This window comes from Acomys russatus, chromosome 8 (genome assembly GCF_903995435.1).
Source record: "Acomys russatus chromosome 8, mAcoRus1.1, whole genome shotgun sequence".
Taxonomy (NCBI): domain Eukaryota; kingdom Metazoa; phylum Chordata; class Mammalia; order Rodentia; family Muridae; genus Acomys; species Acomys russatus.
Window position 1 is genome coordinate 14830002 of NC_067144.1, and position 24417 is coordinate 14854418.

Here is a 24417-nt window from a genome sequence, read left to right on the forward strand (position 1 = left end):
CAGAGTGCTTCTAAATTGTACAAAATGATACAATTTTATATAAAAGAACAAACCAGCCACAAATTCAGGAATCTAGATGTGTTATTTTCTAATAAGAAGCAAGAATGAATTAAAAAGAAGTAATGGTGGTGATAGGGCTGGTGAGGTGGCGCAGAGTAAAGGTGGCTGTCACCAAACTTTAATATCTTAGTTTAATGCCAGGACCCATGTGGCAGAAAGAGAAGTTATTCCCATGGGTTGTCTTCTGATCTCCATATATATATGCCTTACTATGCAAACATACTTTTAAATAAATCCGATTTTAAAAAATAATATGCATATATACACACACAAAATGATCTTTTATATATGAGCATTCAACTGGACATTTGTGATCACTTACTCTATTATCCTTCATCTCAAGTACTTACCTTCATTTACTCTACAAACTGAAACTCTTACAGTACTATGAGTCGCCACCATGTCATGTAACATAACATATTGCTGAAAGAAAGAAAGAAAAAATAAATACAAATCTGTACCTCAATATAAAAAGGAAGAGAAGAGAAAAGCTCAATTACTGTGATCACTGTTTATTACTGTGCCTATATAAAAGGTACACAGCTGAGGGACCGGAGATAACTCAGCACTTGCTATTTGTGGTGGTTTGAATAAAAATAGCTCCATAGACCAATGGGGAGTGGCATATTAGGAGATGTGGCCTTGCTGGAGGAAGTGTGTCACTGGGGGTGGGCTTTCACGTTTCAGAAGCTCAAGTCAGGCCCGCAGTCACACTCTTCCTGCTGCTGTTGATCCAGATATAGAGCTCCCAGCTACCCCTCCAGCACCATGGCTGCTGCATGTCACCATGCTTCCCGCCATGACACTGGACTAAACCTCTGAACTGTAAGCCAGCCCTAATTAAATGTTTCTCTTTATAAGAGTTGTTTTATAAGAGTTGCTGTGGTCATGGTGTCTCTTCATAGCAACAGACACTCTAACTAAGATGGTAAAGTTCAGATCTGAGCGCCCATGTGAAAGCCAAATGGGCATCACAGCCGGCCTATAATTCCAGAGACAAAGACGGGATTCCTAGAGCAAGCTGGCCAGCTGAAGTGGATCAACCTGGGCTCCAGGCACAACTGGACTCATTGACACGTGAACACATCCATGAAAGCGCCGCCCCCCCCCCCCCCGCAAATCAGAGATTCTAAAGTTACTGTTTTACTCAACAACAACAAGCATTTAAATGAGGCAGCCTTGAACAACAAACACTACATCCTTTTAGCACTTCAGTCTTTGATAAGCAAATGCCTATAGATTCTCAATAACCATGTGACAATTTGACTCTAAAAACCATGTTTCAGAGTACAGCTCAGTGAACATATATATGTAAAGGCTCAGGTTCAAACTCCAGAACCTCAGCCGGGAATGGTGGGAGGCAGAGGCAGGCGGATCTCTGTGAGTTTGAGGCCAGCCTAGTCTACAAAGAGGGTTCCAGGTCATCCAAGGCTACACAGAGAAACCAAAAAGAAAAACTCTAGTACCCCAAAAAGTAAATAACACTGATTCTCTTACCGCACCCCCCAAAAAAGGCCAGGGCTGAAGACAGAGGTCAATGGTTAAGAACAGTCTACTCTTTCAGAAGAGCCTGGGTTTGATTCATAGCACCCACACAGCGGCTCGCAACCATAGCGGCTCTATCCCAAGGAATCCAATAATCTCTTCTGGCCTTCACAGGAACCTGGCCTACATGGGGTGCACTGACATGAATGCAGGCACAATATCAGTACACATTAAAACAAAACAAAATGTTAAAAGGCCAAGCAAAGCAGTAGGATTGGTTAAAGTCAACCCAAAGCTTTGTCTCAAATAAACAAACAAAAGGGAAGTTTGTGTTTGCTTAAGTAAACAACATTAAGTCTACTTTAAACCAAGCACTGTTCTTTCTATAAACCTTGCATGTTATTTAAAAATCAAACATATCCGTGACCTATGTAATAACTCCTGACTTACCTTTCTAATGGAGTATAGTGAGCTTATAATGGACACTATGGACATAATCACAATGGCTAGAGCATAGTAATAGTATTCGTCAATGCTCCACAGGATAACACTGAACAGTTGGAAAATGTAAAATGGGTTAAGAACCTAAAAAAAAAACAAAAACAAAAAAGAAAGAAAGCTATTACTAACAGTCAAAAATGAAGTAGGAGGTGCAGACACATGGACTCCCCACCAGTTCACAGAAGTCAGGTAACTAAAGGATGAGCTCTGAATTTTTCCTTCCCATTAAATGCTAAATGTGGGCCAATAAGCTTAAGTTGTTTAGATTCATACCAAACCCAAACGCAGATTCAACGAGAAGAAGCTAACCTGTAGGGATTTAGCTGTTCTGCATTGTACTTCATTAAAGTAAATTTACTTGTACTAAATGCTGTGCTCTGAGCTAAAACAGAAAACTTTTAATCAAACAAAGCAAATGCTTACTTTTAATGAACTCAATAGAAAAATTTACTTTTCAAAAGTCTGTTGACATATAAAAACATAAATATGTGATAAAGGGGAAACTACTTTGCTGTCTCAAAGGAAACGTCTCAGAATTTAATTTTAAATAAATCTTTCAACTGCTGCTTTTGAGCTTTTCAAAGCACTTTCATGTATATAGTACCAATTTACTTCAAACCCAAATGAGATTAAATTGTTCCGACTTTACTTATAATAGGAATAGCAGGTAGGGAAAAAAAATCAGGGTGGGTGATGGTGGTAGATGCCTGTAATCCCAGCATGGACATGCAGATCTCTAAATTCTAGGCTAGCCTGATCTACAAAGGAGTCCAGGACAGCCAAGGCTACACAGAGAAATCCTGTCTTGGAAAAAGCAAAAAACAAAATCAAAGATGACTGTTTAATAAAGTATGGGTTTTTCGAGACGTGTTTTTTGGTATAGGCTTGACTGTCCTGCACTCTCTTAGTACACCAGGTTGGCGTCTCAGTGATCTGCCTCTGCCTCCCTAGTGCTGGGCTCAAAGGTGGGCGTCACCATGCCCAGCCCCTAATGTCTTAATCATACACTAAACTATGCTTACTGGGAGCATCAAATGTCCACTGATGGAAAACAATCGTGTTTCTAGTAAAGTACCCACCCAATACAACTTTTATTTCTAGCCAAAAACCTCAACAAAGATGGGCAAGCCTTTCTACTTGGCACTTACTCACCAACTTCCTTTACATATTTATAATCCTTTATTCACTAAGGCACTTACAAATGAATCCTCACTGCATGAACTAACATGCTGCCTTTCAGTACAATTGTTTAAAGTCAAATGCCCAGTACTAGGACTGTGTGAAGAAAGGAGCAAGGTGTTACACACACTTGTAAGACTTAGATGTGAGACACAAAAAAGAAATCTACATTTTAAAAAAGTTTCATGCTTCTACCTTTCCTACCAGACAAGAACTTTTATTTCCAAGTAAAATATGAAGCAAAGGAACAGGAAAGCCAAGCATATCTTCTTAAACATGACCCTTCTGAAACTGATGACTCTACTGTTGATTGATATAAAACAGTCTTACCTCTTTAATTAAAAGCTTAAAAACAGAAGGCACTTTCACAGCAATTTCATTTACTCCATAAAGCAATTTTCTATGACAAAAAAACACAATAACTGTATTAATAGCATGATCTGGAAAAAGAATTGCTAGATATGGTTAAAGCCAACCATTCTTAGACTCATGTTTTAAAATCCCACATTCCATGACTAAAATTCTCTACTTTAAAAGATAAAAAGTTGCTGGGTCATGGTGGTGCAAACCATTAATCTCAGCACTCAGGAGGGAGAGGCAGCTGGATCTGAGTTCAAGGATAGCTTAGTATAGAGTGAGTTCCAGGACAGCCAGGAATACACAGAGAAATCCTGTCTCAAGAAACAAAATAAGAAAAATTAAATTAAATTAAAAGGCTATTTAAATCAAAGAAGTCAATTATGGTAACCAAGCTTTTGGCAGTTTACTTCATTTTGACTCCCATTTTTACATGTGGCAGGTATCTTTCTTACTAGTCAATAACACCCATGGAAGTCCTGTTATGGGTAGGCTGTCTTAACCACTGAGACATCTTCTCCAGACCCAAACAAAACAAAACAAATTTTATTAAGAGTTAAGTTACAACTAACTTTTGTAAGAAATTAAATACATTTGCTGATCTTACCCTACTTTTTTCTAGCAAGAATATTTTACTAAGAAAGTTCATTTCAAAATACTGCACACTACAAAGCTTTTAGAAAACACTTTCTTAAAGTTGCTGCTCCAGTCAGAGTAGTTACCAACCATGAACAGGGCCCTGGCTTCCGTCCCAAAGAACTGCATAAACCGAGTGTGCTGTGATGCTTTCCTCGAAGCCCAGGACGTGGGAAACAAATGCAGGAGTTCTATGACATCCACCCTTGGCACGCAGTGAGTGAGCTCAGGGTTAGCTACCTGAGGCCTTGTCAAAATAAAAGGTGTGGGGGGGGGGCGGTGTTATCAGGGCCTGTGGATGTACAGAGCTCAGTGTAGTGTGTTTGCCTACCCCAGCAAGGCCTTGAATTCCACCCTAGCTCTGCTCCCTCTAAAGCACATAGGTTAGCCATTTTAATCTCTTGAAATAGTACTTTAGATATATTCTAATTGCAGCCTTTTGTAAGGTGTTAAGACTGATTTTTCTTGTTCAAACACTGAAAAACATGTCACAATAGTACAAAAATTCCCAATTCAACTAGAAGACACTTATCTTTGAAGTATGCAATACATTGGCATTTTGTCACTTTGTTTATTTCAAGACAGGGTTTCTCTGTGTAGCCCTGGCTGTCCTGGAACCCACGCTGTAGACCAGGCTGGCCTCGAACTCAAGAGATCCACCTGCCTCTGCCTCCAGAGTGCTAAGATTGAAGGTGTATACCACCACACCAGGCATATTTTTATACTTTAACAGGTATCAGCAAAAAAAAAATATGGCTCCCAGTTTATAGTTTCATGTGGGAAATCCCAGTTCATGCTTAAAGTTCCCGTTTCAGAAAATCTAAGGTGCTACTAGTTCACAGAATGCACCATTATCTTACACATGACTTAGAATGACACTCCACCCACTACACAACACATCCCAACTTCAGAGACAGGAAAATGTGAGGAAATTTGCATCTTAGAATTGATGAAATAGTAAAAATTTAAGGGATATTAGCTTTAACTTTTTTTTTTTTTTAATAATTCTTAAACTGAAGGAGTTTTGCTCAAAATATCAGTAAGTACATAACTAACAGAATGTAGTATTTAAGTGCCTCCGTTACATATGCTGGATTTAGGGATTAGATCTACTTGGGTTGGATAAAGTTACCTGTAAGCATGCATCCCCTTTGTCAGTCCTGCACTATGCTTTTCATAAATTGATGTACAAGAAACACCTTCATCCAGTCCCCTAAATAAATCCAAAGTTTTTACTTTAAACAAAGTTTAAAATATCCAAATTTATTAATGTCTCATTTTGCTATTTGCCTGCTTTTAAAACTGTAACTTCCTTACAAGTTCTTAACAACAAAAAAAACAACCTGTGAGACTTTTAAAATCTCAAATTCTTAATATGAAACAATTAAAAGTTTTAAGTCTCAAAACACAACTACGTTATCTACTGCATATATAAATAAACATATAAAGTAGCATTATCTTTTCATTTCCAAAGCTTGAGTCAATCAACTAATAAAACAAGATAACTTGTAACTAATGAGAATTCCAAACTAAAGACTTACTTTATTTTTATCATCTTTTAGGCTTTAAATTCAGAAATCCTATTCATTTTCTTTCACAATACACCAATGTAAGTGTTTTCTCAAACTACTACATACCTAGTTTTAAAGTAGAGAATTTACTGTCATAAGCGTCTGGAACCCAGAACAATCCCAACTATGGTCCAACTAACATATCTGCTTTCTCCCCCAAATGTCATAATTACGCTTATTTTAACTGATACCAGCCAAACAACTCTAAAGCAGAGAAACAAACTTATTCTCTACATTTACATATAGGAAAGCTAAGCTCTAAAATTTGTTACATCATTATGGTAAGTTCACACAAAAGTATGTAAGACATTCTCCCCACCTGAGCTGATGACTTCTCCAGAATGCAGCAACAAGAGGGACTAGCAACAAAGCATTTAACAAGTCTGCAGGACACTGGAATTTTTTCTTAAAGCAATAGTTCAACTTTAGAACCAGGCCTGAGAAAATCATCAGGCCTATTCCAGAACATTCTTCAGTATTCCAGGTAAGCATTCCAGGTATCAAATTAAATATTTTTGATTTTTGATTTTACTGTTAGGACTTATAAACTTCTCAGGCTTTCTAATGCAATAATATTAAATGTTTAAAATAGTGAATAAGAGCAAAACAGACTCCTTAGGAGGCTAAGACAGGAAACTAGATACAAATTGAGAAAAATAGCAAGACCTCAACTTATAAATAAAATCTAACTATAGTATTTATATAACTTTGATCTCTACACACATAAATAACACAAGTAAGGGATTACTCCAATTTGTCCTATCCAAAGATAATACATTTGCTGGTGTCATTTCTCATCAAGACAGTTAAATTTTCTGAATACATGGTACATGATTCTTTAAATACAACTAAATGGGACTATCAACAAAGGAAGAAATAATTCAGATGCTCTAGAGAACAGCATGGGGACTAGGGAGTGGGCTCAGTGGTAGAGTCACTGCTTAGGATGTTCAGCCTAGTGCACACCAAAATCAAAGTAAAACAAAATAACAACACAAGGCCGACTTGAAAAGCTAAGCTGTAAAGTACACTCAAGTTATTCTCCATACACCCCAGCCTCCCAACTGCTGAGGTCACAGGCATGCACCCCTACATTTAGTTTTCTTCTACATTTTATGCAAAAAAAAATTCCAAGGTACAAGTTGCAGGTGATACTCACTTTAAAAGGGTTAATAGAACTTCAAATAAAACTAGAGTTGTTAATAAGTGAATAATGAAATAAGTCTCCTTGCTTTTGTTACCATTAGAATATAACCTCTTTTACTACTAAAGCATTTACAAGATATTTATAACACACGAAAGAAAGAAAGATACTTACTTTAAGAAATCAAAATTGTGAATGGCATCATTCCAGAAATATCTTACGCTATGGTGGGTAAAATAACGCATCTGTAGAACACAGAAAATACTACATCAAAAGGCTTATTGTCACCTCTTATAACATGTCAAAACAATAAACTGTTTCTATTAATCCTAAAGTTTTGGGAGGAGAGGAGGGAAAGGAAACTGTGGTCAGGATGTAGTATATGAGAGAAAAACAACAACAAAAAAGCCATAAACCCCTCAAGTTTTGTTTAGTGACACAGATATTTTACAAAGCATATAATTTTATCGCTAGCAGTAACTGCAAATGTAAAATTATAATGTATCTTTAATAATGTAGAATATTAAATGCAGTTTTTCAAAGAAGCTTTGACACTCCACCACAGTACCTGCTGTGACTGGGTCTGTGAATATTTATTTAGCTCGCATTTATTTTCTTCAGTCAGATTCTCCGTTAAATGAACAGCATGGCCATTAGAAACCTTATTAGCTAAAGATTTTGCATTCAAATTCGGTTGATTTCCCAGAGGAAGAAAGTGGACTTTTGCACAAAACCACGTTCTAAATTCATCCTTAGAAGGAAGGGAGAAAGATCAAGTTAAGGTGTGCATATTAAACTGCCTATATTTTCATGTAAACCCTATTATTTACAAATTTTACAAGTTCTCTTGCTGAGAAAGTATTATTTCCTACTTAGCATGAAAAATTTCAACGTTGACAGACTTTATCAATATAACTATCAATAGATTGCATAAAAGTTCACAATTCCCTAATTTACTTACATATATACCGAACAGTTAATATTACAGCCTCTTAAAAAGTGCTTCCAGTTAAGGTTCTCAACAAATTGCTAAAGATACGACATCACAGTCAATAGCTGGCCTAGGCAATAAGGCGTCTGGACTATAGTCCTAAAGGGCTTAAAAGACAATTAAGGCATCTTTATTACCCTGGATGTGAAGAGCTATAAGAGGCTAACCTCATCAGCTTTACGACTCCTTTTATCAGGCTGGAGAGGTGGCTCAGAAATTAAGAGTGCTGCCCATTCTTCCAAGGTTCAAAGTTCAATTCCCATACATAAATACATAATAAATATATAACAATACATAATAAATAAATAAATCTTGGGGCTGGACAGATGGCTCAGAGGTTAAGAGCACTGGCTGCTTTTTCACTGGTCCCGAGTTCAATTCCCAGCAACTACATGGTGGCTCACAACCATCTATAATGTGATTTGATGCCCTCTTCTGGCCTGCAGGTGTACATGCAGGAAGAGCACTGTATACATAAAAATAAATAAATAAATTTTTAAAAAGACTCCTTTTATCCTAATCATTGGAACAGTATTCCCGTCAAAGCCATACTTGAGAAGCACTCAACATTCCTCACTGTGTCCTACCAATAAAGCCCCAGGGACTTACTCTGAACAGTTTACACACTATTTCACTCTTTGAATAATCAGCTACTAGTAAATACATGCATGCACTTACAGTTGTCCTGAGGAGCACCACTTCACAGTCTTTAACTGCAGCTCTAATACACGTGGCTTTCACTCGCCACTCAGGCATCCAGTAGAGAAGGAGGAGGAGAAAACCACCAGTACAAATCACTCCTACAGAAACCATGGCAAGCTTCCAGCGGCATAAGTGATAGCCATGAATCTCCTGCACAGTAATGGCAATCACACGATAATGAGCAAATGATAAAGCAGACAAACTAAAACTTGTTTCCAAGCTATGTACTATTTTTGCAACTGATAATTTACCTAAAAGTTATTTTCAGTAAGTTCACTATACCAATTTTAGATTTAATAAGTAAAATTTGTTTTGTATTTATGTCTAATAAATTCTTTGCTACTAGCACAGTATATATACACACATATATATACACACACATATATATGATTAATGAGCAAATAAGGCCTTGCTTCCAAGATACATAGTAATATACATATTTATATGTGTATATATTTGTGTGTGTGTGTGTGTGTGTCTCTCTCTCTCTCTCACACACACACACACACACACACACACACACACACACGGTGCTTGCCTACGTGTCTGCTATATGCTGTATGTGTATAGTGTCCTAAGACCAGAAATAGGCAATGGGCGACCCTGGAAATGGAGTTACAGATGGTTGTAAGCCTCTATGTGGTGCTGAGAATCAAGCCTGGGTCCGCTAGAAGAGCAGCTGAGGCTCTTAGGCACCCACCAAGCCAACTCTCTAGTCCCATTCCTTGTAATTTTTATCATTTCATTTTTAAAAGTTTAAGTCTTCCACACAGGTTTTTATAAAATAAAGTTTCTATTCTGTAAACACTTCAAACTTACAGAAAACTGTAAAAGATAAGTGTTCCTTTCATCCAGTTTCCTCTGACCTTAACATCTGGTGCTTCTGTCAAAAACACAGTGCTCCAGTGAATCCATGTCACGATGTCACTGGTTTTCCTAGTTACGTCACTGACTGACTGACTGGTCGGTGGGTTGATTTGGTGGGTTGATTGAATGAAACAGTCTTAAGACTGTTGAGATGGCTCAGACAGTAAAAGTGTTTGTCATGAGACAGGATCTCACATATAAGTGATGTACTCAAGGCTGGCCTCCAACTCATCATCCTCCTGCCTATAGGATTAAAAGTATGCCCAGCACTACTGTACATTTGGATAGGTTTCTTGTTTTCTTTAAGTGACTTCGTAATTGTTCCAATGACACTGTAATTGATTAACTTCACTCCCTAAAGCTTAAATATTCTTGCATTTATACCCACAGAGGACGCCAAATATAACATTTCAAACAGCTGAAGGCCTAGTTAAGTATACATGCAAGCAGTGGAAAGTTTGTTTATCCCATGGCAACATCTGAGATATACTAAGCCCTATTAACGTGGTGGTGATACATGCTTGTAATATCAGCACTTGGGAGGCTAAGACGGGAGAGAATCGTGACTTTGAGGACAACCTGAGCTATAGTATGGAGAAAAGCTTATTCTTTGATTGTTTTAAAGGCATTTATTTTACCTGACCAAAAAAACTGAGATTTTTGTTTTAAGTAAGCTGATTTTTCAACTCCCCCCACCCATCCCCAACCCCGAGACAGGGTTTCTCTGTGTAACAGCTCCAGCTGTAGACCAGGTGGGCCTCGGACTCAGAGATCCTCCTGCCTCTGCCTCCCAAGTACGCCACCACTGCCCCGCTGATTGTTCAACTTTATAAACCACAAATAGAAACTTTTACTCAGGAAACCAGAAAGATGTCTCAGAGTACAGATGCTTGCTATGCAAGCCTGCTGACCTGAGTCCAATTGCTAAAACCCATAAAACTCTTAGAAGTTGTCTTCTGATCTCCATCACATGTACACCAGAGCACACCTGTACCTACATACATATACAAAAATAATATATAATATTTGAAGTTTACAAAATAAACAAACAAGCAACCAGGTGTAGTAACACCTGGGAGGCACTCAGGAGGCCTGGTCTATGTACCAAGTCCCAAGACTGCCAGAGCTACATAAAGAGAACCTGTCAAGAAAGTCTAGGATACTTTGGCACTAGCTAACATTGTAAATCACCACATACAAAACCGCATTTCTGTCCCCAGGTGGTCTCAGTTTACTCAGGAAAGGAGAACAGGAAATGACGGCTCCTGCTTCACTTCTCAGCACTCACGCTGACCCAATATATCAGCTGGACAGGCATTCCACCACTGGGCTATACTCCAGCCTACATTGGTTTTTCTTTAATTGTATCTTTTTAATCCCTCAAAAATGATGGAAGCTGGTTACCATTTCATCTTCTTGACCCTTGTTGATAGTCTTTCTTTCTTCCTTGTCCATTTCTACAGTGGCTTGAAAGGTGCTGTGCTTCACACAACAGGTGAAGATAACTGCAGGAAAAGAAACAATGTTGGCTTTCTTTAAAAACAGATCTTGTTAGATGGTAAACCCCACTGCTGATGACACCACCACTGAGAAATCAAGCTGCAACTGAGCTAGAAACTGTCCCCTGTGGGGTAGCTTTCCTAGTGCCAAAAGGTGCTGTGCAGGCTGCTACTGGAGAGAAGTCTTACCCAGATGTAGACCAACCTCCCAGGCAAAATACTCTCATGGGCACAATAGGGTCATGACTGGTCTAACCAAGCACTTTCTGATTGGATTTGGGGCCCATTCCACAGGGGTGAAATCACGCTTTGACCTGTAAACCTGGACTCCAGCCCATAGCTGGGAGGTTTCAGGACCTGGGGTGAACGAACCTATTATTCTTATTTTGTCCAAACTACCTTCAAATGTTTATGCCCATAGATTACCGCTGCTCTCATGCTTGGGCAAGGAAACCCCTTCCTGCAGTTAGTACAGTGGTAGAGTAAGTAACTGTCGAGAGCTCAGCTCTACACAGGACGTCTATGTCACCCTGTCCAAGGCTCAGAGATCATGGTATTACAGCAGGCAGAGAACAGAAAACAAAGAACCAAAAGATGGTTCACACTGTGAAATCCTGTCCTCCGCACATGACAGCTGCACTCACTAACTCATAGCAGCAAATATGCCCACCAGCATTCCATCCTGGACAGGGGCTCATGGGACTCCACCCAGCCCTGAGGAGCTATTGGCAGTTAATGGCTGAGGAGAATAAATTTCTTCAGTGGAATCAACCCTAATTAAACTCAGTGGGTAATACCAAGACAAAACAAGAACACAAAAGTAAGAGAGGTTGTGGGGAAAAAAACCAAACATTCTGTGGAAATGGAGGGCAAGACAATAGGGGTGTGTGTAAAAATATATTTTGTGTGTGTATGAAATTGTCAAAGAATGAATAATAAATCATAAAAACAAAAACAAAACTCTTTAGTATACCAGGTGTGGTAGCTAGCAACTTTAATCCCAGTCCAGTACTTGCAAGAGTAAGCAAATCTGTGAGTTCAAGGCTAGCCTGGTCTACATAGTGAACTCTAACCCTGTCACAACAAGCACCACCTTTAATTGCTTTAGTTTTTTGGGTTGTTTTTGTTTTTGTTTTTTTTTCTTTTTTGGTTTTTCGAGACAGGGTTTCTCTGTGTTAGCCTTGGCTGTCCTGGAAACCCTTTGCCAACCAGGCTGGCCTCGAACTCACTAGATTTGTTTTTTAAGGCAGGGTTTCACTCTGTGTGTAGTAGCCCTAGCTGTCCTGAAACTCCTTCTGTAGGCCAACCTTGCCTCAAACTCAAGAGATCCAGCTGCCTCTGCCTGCAGAATGCTGGGACTGTGTGCCACCACCACCTTGCCAAACAGAAAATTTAAAACAAATTTTAATGTCTATTACCCTGGCAAGAAAAATGACAGTGTTTTATATTTTATTAATTTCTTTGATAATCTCTTTTAGTAATAAAAGTAATCTCCCCTTTTTATTATCTCTTTGGCTAGGAATCAGTGACCTCTGTGAGTTTTCACCCTAGACAAGCTTCATAGAGAAACAATCAGGACTGCTCAGTGCACTGGAATAGTTGGCTGAGTGCTATCCTAATAAAAATTGGGCTAGTAATTACTATTATGTATGTAACACATTCAGCAAGTATCTGTTAGGTATAATAATCTCTTGAGATCCAGGCCCGGCGATACACACCTATAATCCCAGCATTCAAGAGACAGAGCCAGGGTAATCGTGGGTTTAGTGAGACTCTTCCTCTCCCACCTCACACGCTCCCCAAAAAGGCTGTAAGATTGGTTTTCTGGCTGGTGCTTGCTGCTTTGCTCTAAAGCATTTCAGCTCGAGGAAGATGAGTAAGCTGAGGGGTGAAAAAATATTATTTCTCCCAGTAATTAAACTGTTACATATCAGAGCTGCAGCAGGTATAGGTTAATGAAGCATACTCAGTTTTATGGCCATAAATAGTGAGGGCCAAAAACTGGCGTGTCACTCATTGTGATTCTGAGGTGCCGGGAAAGCCCGCCTAGGACACTGTGTGTGACGCTGAGTGTTCTCCCACTCATCCGTATCTGCAGCCCTCAGAAGACTTCCAGTGAACTCAACCAACCAGGAATCAAAAATATACGGGAAAAGGAAGCACCTGTACTGAACATGTACACTTGTTTCTTGTTGGGAATAGCAAAGAGCAAACACAGGTTAAATGCAAACACTCTCCACTTGATAGAAGTCATCAAGCACCTCAGACTTTAGCACGTGGCAGTACTGACATGAGTCCTCCACAACAGTAATGGCCAGGTACATTTAAGTCATCAGTTCTAACAGCTTTTCTACTTGCTAGCCTACAGTTCACTACGTACAGTCCACAGCCTGGCCTTGAATTCATGGATCCAGCTGAGTGCTGCGACTAAAGGCATCACTCACCGCACTTGGAAAGTTCTAACTTCTAATACAGTATCAGTACACACAGCCAGTGTAAACAAAACTTCTTTAACACCAACAGTAAAGTCTACAGGAAAGACTAAATCTAAAAAGTCTGAGTGAATCGTTGCTTTAAAACAAGAGTAGGGAGCTGGTGAGATGGCCTTGCCACAGAAGCTTAATGACATCAATTTGACACTCTGAACCCACAGTTGAAAGAGAAGAGATTCCTGAAAGTTGTTCTAACATCCAGCATAAGCTCCACAGGGAGTATGCATATGCACAACACACACACACACACACCACACTAAAAAAATAAAACAGGCTTGTTTCTGCAGAACACAGTGGAACATTCTCACCTTCCTCAATTAAATTGCATACTTTCCTCCAACCAATGAACATCACAGCTGGCACATAGACACTCAAAAAAACATTTGTTTGGGTCTTTTTGTGATTTTTCAAGCAAGGTTTCTCTCTGCAACAGAGCTGTGGCTGTCTTAGACCAGGCTGGCCGCCAACTCACAGAGATCCACCTGCTTCTTCCTGAGTGCTGGGATTAAAGGCCCGAACCACAACACCTGCCACTGTTAATTTTTTGACAAAGGTATTTGTGCTAAGACAGCAGCATTTTTATTTTTATTTTATTTTTCGTTTGTTTGTTTTTTCGAGACAGGGTTTCTCCGTGTAGCCTTGGCTGCCCTGGACTCACTTTGTAGACCAGGCTGGCCTCAAACTCAGAGATCTGCCTGCCTCTGCCTCCTGAGTGCTGGGATTAAAGGCATATGCAATCACCACTCAGCGACAGCAACGTTTTTCATCATGACAAAGTAAAATTCAAATGAATTTTAAGCTGCCCCATATATAAAACTGTTTAAAACAGTTTATCAATAAGAGAAACATTAAACCCAATTTCACTGCAGAATGGGCTTTATCTTGTCCATTTTCCCCGAAACAAGTCAGGTGGTCATCCAAACCCTTTGCACCAGTTTTGGAATAATGTCTTCTCAGTCTAGGACAGTCATTCCAATACACAATGTAACAACCCATCCAATCTATGACTCAGTGGCAGTTACTCTCAAGGGCTATGTATCTAGAATACAGAGGATTGCGCCAGCCTAGCATCCTTCCCTACCATGAAGATCAACAGGCCCTGCTGAACCTGTAGGTACACTACAGTCCTGCCCGTGTCAGAGGGTAAGTCAGATGGGCAGCTCACAAATGTGTGCAGATCAGGACAACAGAGTCAGTTCTCGCCTTCTACTGAGTGACAGGCATTGAATTCGGGTCAGTAAGTTTATGAGACACCCACTCACACCCACGGAGCCATCTCACTAGCCCCTGCTTCCAGTTTTTATAATCTTCAGTTTCTAATAGTTATCAGAGTTTCCCACCTATCTAAAAGAACAAAATCAAAAACAAAAAATGCATAATGACTTAAAAAACTAAACATCAGGCAATGATGGAAACTTGTAACTGAGCACTGTGAAGCTAATCCAGAAAGCGCTACACATGTTCCCGTTCACTGAAGACAACAGGGCCCAGAATCCCTCATCTGCCAAGGCTGGGAGTCACAGGAGACACAGAAGAGCTGTACACAAATAAAGAGCAATGTGGGCAAGGGGCCCCCCTGTAATAAACCTAGAAGCTAGAAAGTGGAGGCAGAAGGAGAAGAATTAAAGGTCAGCCTCAGTTACCAGGAGTTCCAGGCCAGCTTGGGCTACAGGAAACCCTGCCTGAAAAACACAGACATGGGGAAAGGAAAAGATCTGAAAGAAGGTCCCTTAGCGCCCCCCCCCCTTTTTTGGACAAGGTTTAGCTATTTACTAATGGTAAATTATGGCCTCAAACCCACTATGTATACCATGCTGGCTTCAGAGAAGCCCTGCCAGCCAGCACCTGGGAGGCAAAGGCAGGCTGATTGCTGTGAGTTCAAGGCCAGCCTGGTCTACAAAGCTACTCCAGGACAGCCAAGGCTAACACAGAGAGACACTGTCTCGAAAAACAAACAAACAAACAAATAAACAAACAAACAAAACCGCAGCGCTCAGGAGGCAGAGGCTGTCTCGAAAAAACAAAAACAGGGAAGCCCTGCCACCATATGGAGATTCTCCACCATACCTGGCCTAAAGCCTTCAACTGAATACTTATTCATCAGTACTTGCCAAGATATTGTCAGTGCCAAAACCCATGCCCCAACACACATACACTCGGCTCTTTTCCCATAAGCCTTGCTATGTACAGATGCCTGACCTCATACTCACTATTATGTAGTCCAGGCTAGCTGAAATTCATGGCAGTCCTTTTAGTTCAGCCTCCAGAGATTACAGAAATGAACCAGTATAACTAGCTGGAATTGCTATTAAAATTCAGTGGGCCCCTTTACTTCTTAAATTTTTTTCTCTAAATTTCTTTAACAGGTTGACTATAGTCTAGCATTCCCAAGATCTTGAATAGTTTTTTTTTTTTTTTTTAAATAGCAAGAAATAGTCTATCATATGGTAATTTATTGGGTAGGACAACCTGTGCTTAAATTTTCCTAAACAATCACTGACCATATTACATTGCAGCTTTTTTTGTTTTGTTTTGGTTTTAGTTTTTTGAGACAGGGTTTCTCTGTGTTAGCCTTGACACAGTGTAGCTTTGCTTTTTATACAAGAATTATTTCTCTGCAAGTCAACCGCTTTAAGACAAAAATAATGCCTTACCAAATTTTACCAAAGTTAGCAACATAATAAAATTAATTTAAATATAAAATTGTTCTAAACATCATGCATTGTCATAACTTTAAATATAATCATATACATCACAAAATTGCCAAGAATTAACTCTTCAAATAACTTGGAAAACTAATAATTCCAACTGTGCTTACATTTAAATCATGGATATTATAAGTATATAATTAAATGTAAATGTTTATATAAATAATAAACCTTTAACATTTCAATGATTCCATAAAGACAAAATAAAATATTAAAATACAATGTAGCCAAGATGCATATTAAACACCTTTATGTCATACCCCCAATTAAGACATTTGAAGCATTAACAGCAAGCTTCAAAAATACACTAAGCAAAGTACACCTTTGGTAACTTGCTAGAGTGCATTTTTTCCAACGAAGTCAATTTCTCATAAAAAATAAATATTTCTTACCAATAGAATTATACCATTATTCCTCTCTGATCTTGGTACTTCAGCTTTCAAAAGCTGGCTCTTCATGTAAAATAAAACCATAAAAATCCACACGAACATCAAACTTTTATGCCAAATATTAATTCTGTTTAAATTGCTTTTAAGATGATTAAGATATTAAAATTTAGGACTTTTTAATTCCACAAATTTACATGGATTTTAGAAGATAAACGCTCTGTCGTTTGTCACTGGCAGAACTCCTATTTGAATAAATCCTATCCTGCTAGCACACACAACACAAGTTCCGGCCACAGTGCATGCCTGAATCTTGATGTTATCTAAGCAGCAAAGGGCTAGGCTATTGTCCTTAACCAAGCCCTTCCCTGAATTTATAATGAAATGGATTTGCTTCATGGGGATGGAAAGAAAAAAATGCAGTGGAGGACAAAGTGGAGCTATGAAATGAAAGTCATCAAGTTTAACATAATGCTTACTCCCCACACCCACATTCTATAATTATTGAGAACCACGGAAACTAGTCTTTAGTGAGACTGTTTCTTTCTTTCTTTTGGTTTTGCAAGACAGGGTTTCTCTGTGTAGCTTTGACTCTCATTGTGTAGACCAGGCTGGCCTCGAGCTCACAGAGATCCGCCTGCCTCTGCCTCCTGAGTGCGGGATTAAAGGCTTGAGACTTTGTTTCTTAAAACAAGACAAACTGACACCAACTGGCAACTGAGTCAGAGTAATGAGTTCAAGGTCAGTCTGAGGCCTGTGTCAAAAGAACATGACATGAAAAAATTTAAACTGTTCCCAAAGGACTAATTTCCCAAGGTACTTTACTGAGTGGTCAGTAACTTAAGTAAAACTTTAAACGTAGCAATTTTAAGTATTATATTTTGTTTTTCTTTGTGAAGACTCCCATGTAGCCCAGGCTGAACCTGCACTTACTATGCAGGTGTTTCTGACCTTCACGTATATGCTTCATGTATACACTTGCATCCATGCCGCATCCCCCCTCACGACATGTACAAATAAAACTTGTTAAACATTTAATCCTTGCCCATTTTTTGAGGAAAGGTCTCTCCATGTATAGTCTAAATTAGTCCCAGCCTCTTTCCTTAACTTCCCAAGAGCTGAGAGTTTTCTAAGTGCATTTACCACCTCATCCAGCTAAAATACAAAGGACAAAAGCAAAGATGCCTCAAAGGTCCTGAATTAGAAATACCACAACTGGCATTCTCAATATTTTTTATTTTCAAATTTACAACACCCATAACAAACCCACAATTCAAATCTTCTACTCTGCAACTGAAATAAAATATGCCCTGGTACATTTAAGTTCTAACTCAATCCAGTGAACAATCCTAGTTTTATGATCTATACAAATATCTATGTAAAAGGAATAATAAAATCTTAAATCTTCCAACCATAGTAAGTGAATTACAACAACTCTGAGGACAGAAAGAAACTTCAAATCAGCTCCTAACAATAAAAATGACATAATATAACTTAATGAATACCTGGAAATTTTACAAAGATACCAGCTAAATTTTAACAAAGGTTTACTCAATACCCATTTTATCACTTCCCATCTCAGACTTTCTCTTATAATACATGCTTTTGTTTCTGTGTTTAGGCTTAAGGAAGACTATTGTGTCCAATATACACCAACCCAAGACTGTATTTACATTTGTCAAGTGAAGACTTTTTATAATATGTTTTTTATTTTATAGAGCAATGTGATAGACATAACAAAATAAATTGTAATTAGGCCACACATTATAATTACCTATGTTAGGATTAATATGAAGAATGAGTTTAGTCTACACTATTTTAAAATCACTTTTATTATACATAACTTCTTAAATGAACACTTTTATTTAGAGGTATCCCATATGGTTAAGACTGTCCTCATGATAGAAAATTGTTTATCTAATAAGTTTGGTTTATTTAGTTATTAAGGTGTTTTGTTTGTTTGGTTGGTTTGGTTTGGTTTGGTTTTTCAAGACAGGGTTACTCTGTGTAGCCTTGGCCGTCCTGGACTTGCTTTGTAGACCAGGCTGGCCTCAACTCTGCCTCAAGTGCTGGGATTAAAGGCATGCGCCACCATGCCCAGCTTATGAAGGTTTTTAAGACAAAGTCTCAGCCGGTTTGGTGGTGCATGCCTTTAATCCCAGCACTCTGGAGGCAGAGGCAGGAGGATCACCGTGAGTTCCAGGACAGCCAAGGCTATACAGAGAAACCCTGTCTTGAACACTACTACCACCACAAAAAAAAAAAAAAAAAAAAAAAAAAGGCAAAATCTCATGTAACCCAGGCTGCCCTCCAACTTCCTGTGCAACTGAGGCTGGCCTCGAACACATGACCCTCCTGCCTTTACCTCCAGAATGCTGGGATTATAGGCATGTGCCACACCACCCAGTTTGGTCTGCATGTTAAGGAGGAAAAGGGAATGGGGAAAGGCAGTAGAGGAGGAGTGAGACAACAATGCCTCATGTATGAATGCACCATACCGAAAACTACTATTCTGTATGCTAATCTAATAATTTAAAAAAATAAGCTGGCCATGGTGGTGCATGCCTGTAATGCTTGTACTTGGGAGGGGGAGGTTGGAGGGTCACAAATCCAAGATCTCCCCAGGCAGTGGTGGCACAGGCCTTTAATACCAGCACTTGGGAGGCAGAGGCAGGTGGATCTTTGTGAGTCCGAGGCCAGCCTGGTCTACACAGCGAGTTCCAGGACAGCCAGAGCTGTTACACAGGAAAACAAAAAAAAAACAAAACAAAAACAAAAATTCAAGATCTCTTCAGCTGCATAGGAGTTCAACTTCATATGATCTGGACTTAAAAAAAAATCAAGTTTACTTATTCAAGTCAAAACTAGTGTCCTAGAAGTCTCCTACTTCTTATGTATATGACATTTCCAAATTCTATGCTCAGCGTTGAAGTTAGAAAAGTATTATTTTGTTTTTCAAGACAGGGTGTAGTCCTGGCTGTCCTGAATGTAGACGAGGCTGGTCTCGAACTCAGAGATCCACCTGCCTCTGCCTCAGTGCTGGAATTAAAGGAGTGCACCACCACTGCCTGGCTGCATATTCTTTTTTTTTAATTGAATTCATCTATAGAATCAAGTAAGCAAGTACATCATATTAAGAGCAGACGAAACTGGGTGTGGTAATACAGGTCTTTAATCCCAGCAGTCAGGAGGCAGAGGCTGTAGAGCTCTGTGAGTTTAGTGTCAGCCTGTTCTACATAGTGAGATCCAGGCCAACCAAGGCTACAGAGAGAGACCTTGTTTTATTGTTGTTGTTGTTTTGTTTTTGTTTTTTTGTTTTTTAAGGTGATGGCACTAACCTTAATCCCAGCACTGACAGGCTGAAAGGTAGGTGGTTCTCTGTGACTTCAAGGGCAGCCAGTCTACATAAAAAAACCAAAAAGAAGGCAACAACAACAAAAGCCTTGTCTTGAGAAACTAAAAACAACAACAACAACAAAAGGCAGAATGTAACTTTGCTACCTTCCAAAGAAAACAAACAAAAGGCCACAGAAGAGGAGCATTAGCTTTAACTTGTCCATAGAGACAATCCAGTAGAAGTATTACACACATCCTTTCCTTTACCTTGGTCTCAATGTCTCCACTACTACAAGGCTGGTGAAACGATGCCCAAGGTGGATTCAACCATGAAAAGGCTTTGCATTACAAGAGCACAGGCACCAAATGTAGTGGCACATGCACTCAGGAGAAGGAGATAGGTGGCTTTCTGTGAGTTCAAGGCCAACCTGGTCTATATCCTGAGCTCCTGGACATCCATGGCTATGCAGAGATCTTGTCTCTTTAAAAAAAAAAAAAAGCCAGGCGTGGTGGCATAGGCCTTTAATCCCAGCACTTGAGAGGCAGAGGCAGGCGGACTGTGAGCTCAAGGCCAGCCTGGTCTACAAAGGGAGTCCAGAAGAGCCAAAGCTACACAGAAAAACGCTGTCTCAAAAAACCAAACAAACAAAAACAGTTGAAGCACACACCTGTAATCCCAGCACTGGGAAGGCAGATCTCTGTGAGGCCAGCCTGGTCTACAAATAGAGTCCAGGACAGCCAGGGCTCTGTGTAACAGAGAAACTCTGTCTTGAAGAGAAAAACAAACCAACCAACAAACAAACCAGCACAGGCACTTCGTACAGCCTGCTGTTGCATTCTTTCACCTGTAGGTGGCATTCCAATACTGCTAAGGAAAAAGAGACAGGCTTACGTTAAATGTTCAGTGACTAAGTTAAGGCATAGTACACCAATCTGTTTAGTAAGGCTGGAGATGTCAATATGAAAAGGGTTTGCTTTCATGTTCACACGTCAAGAGAAAAATAAGATATACAACAAAAACCATAATAAGAGCTGGGCATGATTGACACGGGCCTTTAAAATCCCAACAACTGGAAGCAGAGACAGGCAACCTGACTTCAATTCCAGAGTGGTCTATTCAGTGAGCTCCAGGCCAACCAGGGCTCAATAGTTAGACCCTCTCAAAACTAAAAATACAAATAGATAAATAAAAGTATATGGTAAAACACCTAACTATTAAGGTGGTAATAAAAAGAGGAAGGAAGGAAGGAAAGAAGGAAGGAAGGAAGGAGCAAGGTATACCCTTAATACAGATACTACAATTGAATTCTGAAGAGGGTAGTAGGGGAGAGACATTAATTAAAACAAAGTATAATTACTCATGTATGTGTCTGTGCATTCATACATATGCCATAATAAAATTATTGCTTTATAGGTCAACTCAAAATTAATTATAATGAGCCCTGTGAGAGCCTGTAACCCCAGCAGAATCAGGTGGATCAAGGCCAGCCTGGTCTACAGGCCAACCAAGGCTACACAGAGAAACCCTGTCTTGAAAAGCAAAAAAAAAAAAAAAAAAAAAAAAACCCTGAAAAAAAGAATGCGTACATAAAACATTTCCTATTGCACTGTTTGTAACAAAGCCTAAGCCCCTTAGAATCTATCTCAATGTCTGAAAACAGAATGCATAGACAACTTATGAAATTAAGGCAAATGAGTAGAGACCAAGATAGCTCTATACAAAAAGAAAGGAAAAAAAAAAAAAAAAAAAAAAAAAAAAAAAAAAAAAAAAAAAGAAGAAAAGAAAAAGAGGAAAAAAAGAAACATGACCAATGCACAACTTTTGTAGTAATCAAAAAGTTGCATATATGTATTTATCCTAGCACTCTGGAGACAGAGGCGTATTGATCACTGTGAGTCTTAGGCCAGCCTGGTTTAGAGAGTGAGTTCTAGGTTAAACACAGTTTCATAGTGAGATCCTGTCTCAAAAAAGGAGGGAGAGAAGGGGGACAGGGGAGAACTGTAAGACAATTCACCAAAGCATTACCATTAACTCAGAAAGTGTAGTAAGTATTGTACAGTAGTGGACACCAGTGTCATAAACTTCAAGTTCCTCTTTATAATTGAGTGTAAAATTATGGTTCTCCCCCGCACCTTACAGGGTAACAATGGAACTTGAAAGCAAAAACTCACTGGAATAGGTAAAAGGTTATTTTAAAACAAGCAAAAGTTAAATAGTATAACCGAGACACTGACTGAATACAATAAAGATTAAGAAAACAAGCATTCTAGTAATAGTCTACGTAAACAAGACAAATTGCCAAATGAGTCTAATCACTCTAACCTAAAATCTATAATTCAGATTTAAAGTTAAGGGTTTCTGTGAATAATAAATAAATGAAAAGTTCTCTCAATTAATGCAAATTAGTGCCAGCTTAAAACTGCAATACTATTAACTAAAGTCACTAATAACTCAGTTGACATTTAAATTGATGGCTGAAATCTAAATGCATTAGTTCTCAGACTGCTGTTTTCCGCATTTTACCACAGCTAAAACTGGAGTGCTTTTTAAATGTTATTGCTGCTGTCAGCGAGTGACTGGTGATACCTGGGTCACTGCACAGAGTGTTCAAAGTTGGTGTTACTGTTCTTAGTTCTCAAAATTAAGTGGTATGTGTACATAATTATTAATGTTACTAATGTATTTAAAACGACTAGACTACAGTTGGATTGTCAAACAAAAAGTAATAGCATGGGGGCTAGAGAAATGGCTCAGTGATTAAGGGCACTGATTGTTCTTCCAGAGGACCCAGGTTCAAATCCCAGCACCCACATGGCAGCTCACAACTGTCTGTAACTCCAAGACCTGATGGTCTTACATAGACATGCATGCAGGCAAACACCAACGCACATAAAATAAAGGTTTAAAAAAAAAAAAAGTAATAGCATGCACAGAAAGGACTCAAGATACAGCCACAGAGTGGGCAGGAAGAGCAAGGTAAATACAGAATAATAACAAGGAAAAGAAGAGAACAAGAGAAGAAAGTTTTCCAGAGAATGTACTATATTCCTAAACCTCCAGTATATATTTGGGAGATAGAAACCCCAGAAACGGCCAGGTGTGGTGGCACATGCTTTTAATCCTGGCACTCAGGTAGGGAAAGGGAGTTTAAAGTCCTGAGCTTTGTATGTGTTAGTGAAGCTATACTTCCTTGGCACCTCAGTTTTATACGTACGTACGTACGTACGTACGCACGCACGCACGCACGCACGCACGCACGCACGCACGCACACTTAACAGAAAGCCTAATGCTTACAGTAACTCAGCTTGATGTGCTTCAGGCTTACTGCACTGCTTTAAAAATCTCTTTTTGTTTCATTCATGATCTTTACTGCAGTATGACTCATAGTTCACTCTTCCAGGCTGGATGACTCGGAAGGTTCAATCGCAAAGAAACACAAAATCAGCAGAAAATCATTCTTTACAAGAGACACAGTCTTGTATATGTATAATTGTAACCAACAAGCACTGAGGTCAACTGTGCGTCAGAAATGGAGAGTCTTGTACTGAGGTAAGATAGTATAATGGGCAGGCTGGCCTCTACCTGTCAATCTTCCCACTTCAGCCTCCCAGGCAGCTGTAATAAAGGCACATGTACTTGGATTATGTGAACTTCAGAAATTGTATGAATTTATGTTTTTCTGCTTTATTCCTTTCCTCAACTAAAGCCTGCAAAATAAAAGACCTTAAACAACTATAATCGATGAAAAAATTTAAAAATATACTCAGGTAGCAAAGGCCAGTCAGTGCTTCCTAGCAAAGCGCATGCCTTTTGGAGGCTGGGTTGGTGGTGGAAGGTATGGCGGTGGCGCTCTCACATAATCACAGCACTCAGGAGGCAGAAACAGCCAGGGCTGGTCTACAGAATGCGTCCCAGCCAGTAAAGGCTAAAAAGCATAAAAACAGTAACTGACATCTGTACAAGGAAATTTAGTCTAGAAGTCACCTTCATGGGCATCTACACAACTACCAATAATGCCATTTTGTTATGCTGTAGCTTAGTTGTTCGAGGTGCTGAGGGCTGAAGCAAGGTCTTGCCCACACTAGGCAAGCACTCCACCCCTGGCCACTCTAGCACACTTCCAGGCCTAAGTAGCATCTTCTTAAAAACAAGAACATGTTCTCTAGAAAGGCAAGTGTGAGATAAAACTAAGTTAAAAAGCCTTTCCAACAAGTTAAAGAACGACAACAGCGGTACTTTTTCATGGGATTACTTCCCAAAAATCTATTAAATCAACTGTTGCTATTAAAAGAGCTCATGAAAAAAACAGTAACCAGGCTTCCAAGATGGCCCACACATGCCCTTTCTATGTCCCACAATTCTGCTTAACTACAGTTTACATTATACTAGCCTAAAAGGAAAGGCAATTAGGCAGGTTACCAAGCTACTACTTCCTTATATTTTTGGTTGTGAGCCTAGCCTTCAATGGCTGAGCCATCTCTCCAGCCCTGCTATTTTGTAT

General features: G+C 39.3%; 1 protein-coding gene across 4 annotated transcripts in view; it reads right to left on the reverse strand.

Annotated features, from left to right (window-relative positions):
* The window catches only part of Atp13a3 (ATPase 13A3), a 77109-nt gene that overhangs the window by 42112 nt on the left and 10580 nt on the right, over window positions 1-24417 (reverse strand). For 2 of the 4 annotated variants that reach the window (XM_051150819.1, XM_051150815.1), the window contains exons 3-10: window positions 10898-10998; window positions 8603-8776; window positions 7502-7684; window positions 7108-7178; window positions 5351-5431; window positions 3556-3625; window positions 1996-2130; window positions 411-483 (exon numbers count right to left, since the gene is read on the reverse strand). In XM_051150819.1, coding sequence (XP_051006776.1) covers window positions 411-483; window positions 1996-2130; window positions 3556-3625; window positions 5351-5431; window positions 7108-7178; window positions 7502-7684; window positions 8603-8776; window positions 10898-10948 — 838 coding nt within the window. In that variant the 5' untranslated portion in view covers window positions 10949-10998. Of the gene's footprint in view, window positions 1-410; window positions 484-1995; window positions 2131-3555; window positions 3626-5350; window positions 5432-7107; window positions 7179-7501; window positions 7685-8602; window positions 8777-10897; window positions 10999-16584; window positions 16737-24417 lie in introns of those variants that run through there. The other 2 variants (XM_051150816.1, XM_051150818.1) reach the window with 2 other exon arrangements.